The 9,511-nt window shown below is 35.3% G+C and overlaps 2 protein-coding genes across 7 annotated transcripts in view; both read right to left on the reverse strand.

Annotated features, from left to right (window-relative positions):
* Nucleotides 1-3,925, reverse strand: part of LOC108904088 (oxysterol-binding protein 1) — a 47,215-nt gene extending 43,290 nt beyond the window's left edge. For all 4 annotated transcript variants that reach the window (XM_018706501.1, XM_018706500.1, XM_018706499.1 and 1 more), the window contains exon 1: nt 3,715-3,925. In XM_018706501.1, coding sequence (XP_018562017.1) covers nt 3,715-3,857 — 143 coding nt within the window. In that variant the 5' untranslated portion in view covers nt 3,858-3,925. The remainder of the gene's footprint in view (nt 1-3,714) is intronic.
* A 658-nt stretch (nt 3,926-4,583) lies between these two features.
* LOC108904074 lies at nt 4,584-9,456 on the reverse strand. Of its 3 annotated transcripts, none has more exons than XM_018706477.2 (8): nt 9,138-9,456; nt 8,746-8,910; nt 7,743-7,910; nt 7,511-7,681; nt 7,171-7,448; nt 7,008-7,111; nt 6,779-6,945; nt 4,584-5,533 (listed from the first exon to the last, which is right to left on the reverse strand). In XM_018706477.2, the coding sequence occupies exons 1-8, from the start codon at nt 9,214-9,216 to the stop codon at nt 4,692-4,694; spliced, it is 1,974 nt and encodes a 657-aa protein (XP_018561993.1). In that variant the 5' UTR covers nt 9,217-9,456; the 3' UTR covers nt 4,584-4,691. The 3 variants fall into 3 exon arrangements, with proteins under 3 accessions (XP_018561993.1, XP_018561994.1, XP_018561995.1); XM_018706478.1 differs by having other exon boundaries at nt 7,171-7,445; nt 9,138-9,454; XM_018706479.2 differs by having other exon boundaries at nt 4,584-5,521; nt 9,138-9,453.
* Nucleotides 9,457-9,511: the final 55 nt, after the last annotated feature.

The following is a 9,511-nucleotide window of genomic DNA, read 5'->3' on the forward strand; positions in this document are numbered from 1 at the left end:
AAAACGACTTGACCTTGATATAACCTTAAATCTTGACCTCAAGGTCAAAGTTACCATCGTATGCGTCGTGAAAAATGTTGAGACTTTTGTTCATCCCAAAAATGCTTTCCCGCTGAGATTTTTGGGGGTTTCCATACTTATGACTAACCCTGTAGAGGACAGGTATATGTTTACTAGTTAAAATACCAGTAACTAAAACTAGTACTTTAAATAATTACTGTGGGCCAATTTTGCCACAATTAGGCATTCTTTCCTAACTTTAATTCTGAATAACTTTTCCTACTGCCACTTTTTCGAAAAGTAAAATTAAAGGTAGTTTACTCTTACCGCATTTTCATAACTTTTAATTTTCTGGAGGCCCCGTACATAAAATGTAATCTTTCTCCATGGCAACCTCATTTTAAATACAAGCAAAACTTTTCATCAAATGTGTTTTTTTTCCGTAAAATGCAAAAATAAAAAAGTACAGCAATCCAAAGATGGGTAAAATTCGAAGAGGCCAACTGTCTACAAGCCCTCTGCGGACTCATCGATAACTGTGATCGATCGTCGACCCTGGTACTTCGTCGTTCAATAACCAGAGATGGATACCAGAGCAGTACGTGTAGTACTAGTCTTTCAAATTATATACAACTAATTACGAATCAAATACTCAACAGGCATCAGATAATACACACGAAGCTAAAAGGTAAAAGGAAAAAATTCTGATTCTCACCAGATTGGAGGTAATTCCCGAGAGAATGATGGTGGACAGCGACATAGCGCCTAACGTGGGGTCCGAAACTCCGAAACGATAAGGGAATGTGATGAAAGACGATAATACTGTAGAAATGGTCGATGTACCGTTCAGTCCGTTGATATAAATACAATGGGAAGAAACAGCAAAGTGCGTTTGTGGCAGAAAGATACATAGAGGAGAGCACCGAGCACCTCTTCTAAGATGACTCCTGGATTCAGCTACGGAATCATGTGAACCCCGGCCCTGTGCTCATCCCCCTAATAATTAGAGCCCCGAACAACGTCGTTAGGGAATTTCAGAAATTATTAAAGCCCCCTTATCTTTTTGTCAGCACATGCCGCAACAAAACCAAGCAAATAGGATACGTACGCCCCGGGGGTCACGCTAGCAATCGATCCGGCTGGAAACGAGGTCGAAAATTGTCGGGCACACATTTGTCGGGGCGCTCTTGATTCACGGGGCCGAAATGATTTATTTTATTCGACGGGCGCAGTGCGGAGATAAACGACAGGGTTTTTAATTTTTGTTTTGATGGACGAATGTACCCCTGAAAATAAAGGGGAACCTTTTGTAAACATGTATAAACTAATATGTTATCGCCAAAGTATACGTTTTCATACATTTATCGCTATCATTATTATCCTCTTTGGTTCACAGGAGAGTTATTATTTCCATCAGACTGAAATCCTATGTATATGAACATGAACAAGAACATAAAACTGTTCTCTTATATTTATCAAAGTATCCAAACGACTTATTACTGAGGCCTATAGACCTTTTATAAACGATTCTGAGCGATTATTATCTAGCAATACCAAAAAAATTTTGAACTTCATTCTTCATTCAAAAAGAATGAAAGGAATACCTTCTGTATTGTTGTATTGTATTCAAATCCTTCACAGGTATGTTAATGGTTTTGGTGATTATTTCAACAGTGTGTCCATATAATCGCAACTATTTGACTCATGAGTGTTTTTATTGAATATCTAGTAATTTATCAGCACATTTGTTATTTGTTACAAAATATCACATAATGAAGATGTTCTACAAAATGTTAAACGATCTAAAAGTTAATCGTGTCTTACATTCTGTCTTGACATCTTACTGGAAGAAGACATTCGTCCTATACGGAAAAAGGGAAATCATAATAATTATATGTATGTATATTCAAGTATAGAAGCATTTTTTTATTGTGTAATTTCTCAAACATTTTTGAAACTATAGCAGAATTCACTATTTCGAAAGAAAATTTATTCCGTCACGTCAAAATGGTTTCCGGCAAATGAATATGTTTTTCGAGGTATTCAAGAATAGAAAGGTAGACATTATTTGACCAAATTGACCATAACATACTCCTTTTGAAATTAGAAATTTTTTAGAGGCGTCAATTAAACTTAAGCGACAGACAATTGATGGTCAGATATCAAAATTTCGAGGTCGTTTTTTCCTACATTTCGCCATAGAAAATGTTCCACAATTTCCCAATTCCCAATTTGGGTCCCATATTATTCTTATTTTTTTATTAATTTATTTATATTGTTTCTGATTGTGAGTATTTGTTATTTGTCTTCAAGACTGCATCATCAAATATAAGATAATAACTTATACCCACAAAATTAAGTACCCACAAGGACTTGTATATTTTGTGGGTAAGCTCACTTTTACCGATTATATTAATCATTTTGTGTATGGCGTTTTTAAATCAAAGCCTTCTAGATTTTTTTTACTGAAATGGAAACTTCACAAAAGTTTTAAGCCCGTATAAAAAAAATTTCTCCATTATGAACTGACGATAAAAGGGTTTTTAATGGCACTGATTAAGCCAGATTTTTTATAAAAAAATCCTAAAGCAATTTTCTCAAAGATAGTTAAAAAATAACAACAGGCCATGGATTATCATTGTTCAGTAGGTACATCTAGAATACAAAAAAAAATTAATCACCCGAATTTTGCGCCCCCAAAAAAATGTATTCTGTTCTTAGAGGACCACACTGTATATTTACATGTATGTTTAGCGGATATAATAACACTAGTTTTATAAGCTAAATAATACAGTAGTCATTATTTATGTTATGATTTGCGGTGTGAAAACTGTGGGTAATAAATTCATATATTTTTTTGTCTTTTATATAAATTCGTGATTTCATTTTTTTAAGTATAAATATTACATTTTAGTAGTTCTGAGTTTTGGAAATTTCAAAGAGAACCGGTAAAAACAAGTCTGATTTAGAATTTAATATCTATAAACTGGGTTATTACTTATTATTTACATCATTAGCATGTTTTTATAGAAGTGCAAATGCTTGTAAGTAATTATCGTTACAACAGAAATAAAACTTCAAAACAGTGATGGTGATAATGAAAAGGTGTCAACGACAACTGGCGATACGTGTACTTACGTTATCTGCGAAATTAAATTATTTTTTTGTCATATAGGGTGGCATCAAAAGTGCAAATTTATCTAGCTTGTATGAGATTAGATATATCCAGATTAATACTTGGGTCATATCTTTACAACTCTTCAAAGCAATGGCTTTTTATTTAACTATGTATGTAATGAGGCGATTCAAAAATACAAGGCAATCAGAGGTTCTGTTTGTAGTAAAGCGTATTACGGAAGATGCCACTTGTACAGACTTGGTACAATGGTTCTTGTATATTATATGTATGCCAAAATTTGTAAAATAAGAAATGCAGCCGGAGCTATATACTATTTTAAGATTGTATTCTTGTCACAAGCTACCAGATCCACGTAAAATCACGCTACATAGTGCTTTCACAGCACCCAAAGATATATACAATAAGTATATGTTATGCATTAGTTAACAATAATATATATTTCTATAACTATTAATGTATCTAAAATTGAGCCTACTACCGCAAAAATTAGTTCCTAACTGACGTGATGGTCGAGATCTAAGCAATCTACATGAACACAATGTTACTTTTTTTCAATAATAAAGCAATAAACAAACCTGTAGTAAGACAGATGCCCATTTTGGAGAACGAACCACCTCCTCTGGTAACCTTTCAGGTAATTCGTCCATTTGAAGAGCCACCCCTTCATCACCGGATCATTTTGCGAGGAATTCGACTTGGAATTAACACTATCACCCATTTTTAACAATTACTGCTGTACTATTGTTGTAAACGGATAAACTTTAAACTTACACGTCGTCCATATTGACCATATGACGTAATACTCAACGTCAAATGTCAAGTCCAAATTTTTTTTAAATTGGCGCACCTGGCGCCATCTAACCGGCAGTGCCAGAACTCAACAACGAAATAAACCACAGCGCAGAGTTCTATTTAGTAATATATACAGTGTGTTCATTACTTTATCGTCTGCTAAATCGCACTAATCACAGTTCGTGTTCGTAGTAGTAACTGTGTTAATTCAAGGCTTGAATTAATTAAGCTGACGTGATGTTTATCGTTTTATAACGGGTTTATGTTTATAATGCACTAGTCAATTTCGTAACTTTCTATGTGAAGAATTAGTTTTTCGTATGGTGTGTTTGTGTGTCTTCATTGTTAAATCTCTATGTGATATTATGAAATAACATTTATATGAATCAATAAAGATCAGATTTGATGGATAAATCACAAAAAAGTAGTTAAAAAAACTTTTTCAAGATGGAATTTGAGAAAACAAACTTGTGTTTATGAAGATCAAAAGTAGCCTCCATATCAATACGATCTTTATTCAAAGTTACACCCTGAATAATTCAAACAAAATATAATTTTTTTTGTCAACAAAATTGTTTTAGTTTTTCAATATGTCAAATATATATATTTTTTCTGAGTTAAATATCACTCCGTTTTGAAAGAAATAATGAAATCTACTTAAATATTTATTAAAAACGTGTGCAAAAACATGAACTTGGCACTAAATTGTACAATATTTCCTTCTTATCGCCTAACTTACATCTACTTTGGCAATGAAAAATCACAAGCTATCGTAATTCTTATCCAAAGAAAAATCCAGCACTTCATCGCTTGTCAAGAACCTGACGTCGCTCTGACTGTCCCCATTGCAAGATGCCATCCGTCTGTGCCTGTTCCTGAACCTCCTAACTAGAATAACGGCAATAACGGTGGTCAGAATTGTAAGGCCTACCACACTGATGACGACTAACACCACGTTGTATCCAGCAGTCGAAGCAGGTGGTCTCATGCTCAGAAATTTGTCTTTTTCGCTGAAATTCCCTAAGAAAGGCGAATCGAGGGGGTCTTGGGGATCTCGAGGTGGCCAACTCACCTTCACGGTCTTGTCGGGGAAAGGTGACGTCAGCAACAGTTCCTCATCGCTGTTTGTCTGAAGCGGCACATCCAGGACGTCGTTACTGTTGACCTCTTTAGTGTTATCCACTTTATTCGGTTTTATGTTGATTATCTGCGTTCTGTTCCTTGGTTTTACTGGGATAGAGGGTACGACCTTTTGCACGATCACAGGCTGGGTTGGCTGGGTTAGAAAATGTAGCATTGGACGAGTAACGTTGATTATTTTCTTTGTGGTTTTTGGTGCAATGGTTGTCTTCACTGTTGATTGCCAATGCGGACGAGTTGGTGCTTTAGTAGTGGTTGTAGTAGCCCTAGTGGTAGTAGGTTTTGTCCTGGTGGTGGATGTGGTCGAGATACTTATTTCAGGTACACTCGTAGTAGGTCGATTTTTGGCAGGCATGATTGGAGCCTCCGTTGAAGCACGAGAAGCCTGCAAAGTCGTCACGATTACTTCATTCGGCATGTCCGTGGTTGATAGATAGTCGTCAGTCGTTCCTGTAACAAACCCTGCAAATAATTGTATGCGCAACAAGCTTCTAAAGTACTACTTTTCTACATTCATGACGAATTTATGAACAGATATAAATAGCATAAATAATTTCTTGTTTTACTACCAAAGTCACTGATTTTAAAGTAACATTTACAAAATAATTGTGATTTTTACAATATAGGAGCCATATCCACAAAGTAAGAGTACTGAGACTCATACTCTGTGGTTTTTGTTGTCAGTTGAGAACCTTTTGTTGCAATGGCTTGTTGAAATACAATGAAATGTGAGCGGCTCACTACATACACTCCTGAGACGAAAATACAATCAATGCAGTGGCAACGTACGTCATTACGATTGGGAAAACAATTCACAACGGTTGTATCAGCCTGAAAAGTCATGGCAACTGTGTTTTGGGACCGTAAAGGGATTCTCCCCATTGACTCTTTGCCGCATTTAGAAACAATTAATGTTGCGCGGTACTGTGAAGCCCTGAAAACACTACGGAGAGCGATACATAACAAAAGAAGGGAAATGTTACTGAAGAGAGTGTGCTTGTTGCACGACAGTACAGGTCCCCACACAGCCAATGCCACAAAGCAACTCTTGGACATTTGGTTGGAACATCATCAACCACCTCACTCACGAACATACTCAAATTACTTAATAGACTTGTTATCCCCTTCAATGTAATCCCTAACCCAATCTCTCACTACCAAATAGGTGTCTTCCACTTTGGAAGCAATGCAGCAGGTCTTTTTCTAAGAGATCGTTCATCAGCTTCGACACTTTTTTCTTCACAAATTGAATAGAAAAGAGCACAGAAAAGAATCACACGGGACTAGGTCAGGTGAGTGGGGTGGGAACCCCATGCTTCGTCAGAAACGTTAAATTTTTTAAACCAATCAAACACAAGGGTACAGCACCGCTCAGATACCTACACGATATGCCTTATATGAACATCACATGACCTTGAAATTGGGACGGTAGGAGGAGAAAAGAAAACAGAATAATATCTCATCCTGCTAGTTATTTCTGAGGCAACAAGTAAACAGCTAAAAAAAATTAGTCATTATTTTATAGCCACACCTTGACATACATTCAAATGACACCACAACTATAAATTTACCAAAAAAAAAAAGTAAATGAGTAACTTTAATTTTATTTATTCGATTGACTGAAGTGGAAGAATAAATTGTTTTTGACGTTGATAGTAAAAAAAAAAAAAATTGTAACAGCTTAAAGCGTGTCATTTTTATGCTTACCTGATACGCAAAAATCAAAGTAATCGGGACAACATCGGTTATTGTCGTAACAATCTTCATCGCAGTCGCAAGTAATGCGAAGAGATTCATTTCCATTATCTGTGCGTCCACATTTATTTTCACAGGAGTCTAATGTTAAAAATGCTTCCGTACCATGCTCCGTTTCCCTAAAAGTGCAATAAAAAATCTATCAATTCTTTCTTTCAGTTTTCGTAACAAAATTACTCACGTCGTGGTCGTTATTTCTTCATAAACACAATTTTCTATTACTTTGACGTCATCTATTGCAATGTCGCTAACATAAGAATGACCCCTGACACCTTCTATGATAATCTAGAATTAAGAAAAATTTTTTTTAAATCAATTAATTAAACAAACATTTTTTTATTTACCTGATATTCGTCTGATATAACGCCCAAGGGATGATACGACCTGAACCACTTGTCGCCTTGATTTCCTTTCTTGGAAAAAATAGCACTGTTGGGGTCCAACTCCCAACTTTCCCCAACCGTTTTGACATAAACTCTCAAAGAGCCAGTCGTAGCTCCGAACATGTGGTAGAAAAATTCCAAACAGGTGTCGGTGTCAGTTTTTTCGAAAATAGGGGAAATGAGTCTGGCCGTATCGTTTTCGTTCCTTCCTGATGACTCGATGTACATGTAGTAGCCTGCTTACAAACAAAAATCACTTACAAATTCAACGAAATTAGCATTTAATAAAAATACTAGTTACCGTCCCGTCCTGGTCCTTTAGTGTGGTCAAAACTGGGTCCGGTTCCTATCGAACCACTTGGAGTCTTGTAGCTTTCCCTTCGCCAGTCAAAATCATGGTTGAGGTCGTGGCTCCAGCCGCAAATGTCCTCCGTTTCGAAGTCGCAGAACAGTTTAGGTTTTGTATTTGCAACTGAATAATATATAGTAAATTTTTTAAACGCAGTTTTAGGAAGTACGAAAGATATACTTACGTAGACATACAGGCATTTGGTTGTCCCATTTTCTTCCATCGCAATGCACCTCCTGAGGCCCATTGATGTGATATCCAGCTTTACAATAAACATGCGCGACAGCTCCATTATGTGTGGGGTAAATGAGGCCATTGGCAGGAGGGTTCACTTTGTTTAAGCAAGTGGGTCCTTCGAACAAAATATGTAATAACCGTATTTATTATTCAACATACCTGGTTTTTAATTTAAAACGTATCTTCCAACAAAAATTATTATGCAATCCTTATCTCTACCTATCTTTTAGTTACTCGTTTTTATCTAATTAAGTCAGGATGTCCAGTGGTTACAAGATAACACTATTTGTGTATATTTATAGGCGTTAGTCGATATTTTAATCATCACCTTCTTGTAAAAAATTACGTGGCCAAAATTTAGAGATTAGAAATAATTATTTTATGAACACCATCTTATTTAGATAAAATAAAAATATTAATTTGGTTTTTTATAACTGCCAAGAATAATTTGCTTAAGCTGTTTCCACCAACTGTTTTAGCTATACGGAAAGAATAACTTACGTTAAGTAACCTTTTTGATTTCCACCTATCTTTACTCTTCTGGACTCCCTAACTTTAGGTTGTCAAAAATTCAAAATTTCTACGAATCAGGGCATCCACAAGAAAGTTTGTCTAAAATTTGCGCTGTTGCAAACGTCTTTCATTTCTGACTTCTGAATTTTTGTTGTGAAAAATCATTTCAGGATCTTATTCGTTCTCTAGTTAAGAATATAATTTGTTTAATCGAAAGTTGGTGGAAATGGCTATTAAAATCTTCAAAAAATGACTATAATTCAAACATTTTTAGAGGGAAACACTAGCGACATCTGTACAATTTTAAATGTAGTATATCATTATTGAATGTGAATAATGTAAAAGGAATTTAAGGAAACCGATCGCATTAAAAAAATTGGAATCTTTGGCGATAAATATTTAAATATTGCTGAATCTTCTACTTTTTGGCTACTTACTAACACATTTCGGAGGCAAAGGGTCCCATCTTCCTCCAAAACTACACGTGCTAAATTTTTCCCCTGCTAACAAGAAGCCGGGGTTACAAATGAACTTCACAAATCTACCCCTTTGACGTTTCTTCACTTTTCCATTTTTTATTGACAAATTGGGACAGTTCGGAACTAAAAATATAATTATGGAATTGAAACATATAACTAAAAAAATAAATTATTATAAACTAATTTCTTTTTAATATAATAAATTTTGAGACATACTTCACATTTGCTAGAAAGCGATACGATAAAAATAAAGCGTAGAATATAATCACATCCTGTACCGAATAAATATATTTTTATTTCGGTTTATATTTACCTGAAGCGATAAAAAAAAATAAATACGGTTAACTTACGAGGTACCCTGCTCAATCCCGAAAAGGTTTCGTCCAAGAGACTCAAAAGTAGGATCATGTAGATCAAAACGTTTTTCATTTTCGTTAACTGGCACAAATCGCAGAATAATTTCGAATCGTGTGTAGGGCATTCAATAATGGTCCCTGTTTGCCACCGCCTGAATTCAAATCTAAGCTGATACGGACCAAACGGAAGCCCTGTAGATAAGGGATGAGAGGAAATAAGAGAAATAATCTTACAAAAATAATAGCCTCGGAATTTGTAGTAGATAAAAGCGCAATTCGTAAACAGTTATCACTTTCGCAGTTGTGTGGTAAAATATTCTCTAATTCCGGGAAGAAATATAAAAACGGTTCCTTTCGATAATTATTAT

Source organism: Anoplophora glabripennis, unplaced genomic scaffold, assembly GCF_000390285.2.
Source record: "Anoplophora glabripennis isolate ALB-LARVAE unplaced genomic scaffold, Agla_2.0 scaffold7, whole genome shotgun sequence".
Taxonomy (NCBI): domain Eukaryota; kingdom Metazoa; phylum Arthropoda; class Insecta; order Coleoptera; family Cerambycidae; genus Anoplophora; species Anoplophora glabripennis.

Excerpts from the sequence above, each read along its gene's own strand:
- LOC108904074 (XM_018706477.2), bottom strand. The coding sequence starts at position 9,216 with ATGAAAAACGTTTTGATCTACATGATCCTACTTTTGAGTCTCTTGGAC. Across the intron at positions 7,682-7,742 it reads CCAAATGCCTGTATGTCTAC|TTGCAAATACAAAACCTAAA; the intron begins GTAAGTATATCT and ends TATATTATTCAG. Across the intron at positions 7,449-7,510 it reads TAAAGGACCAGGACGGGACG|CAGGCTACTACATGTACATC; the intron begins GTAACTAGTATT and ends TTTGTTTGTAAG.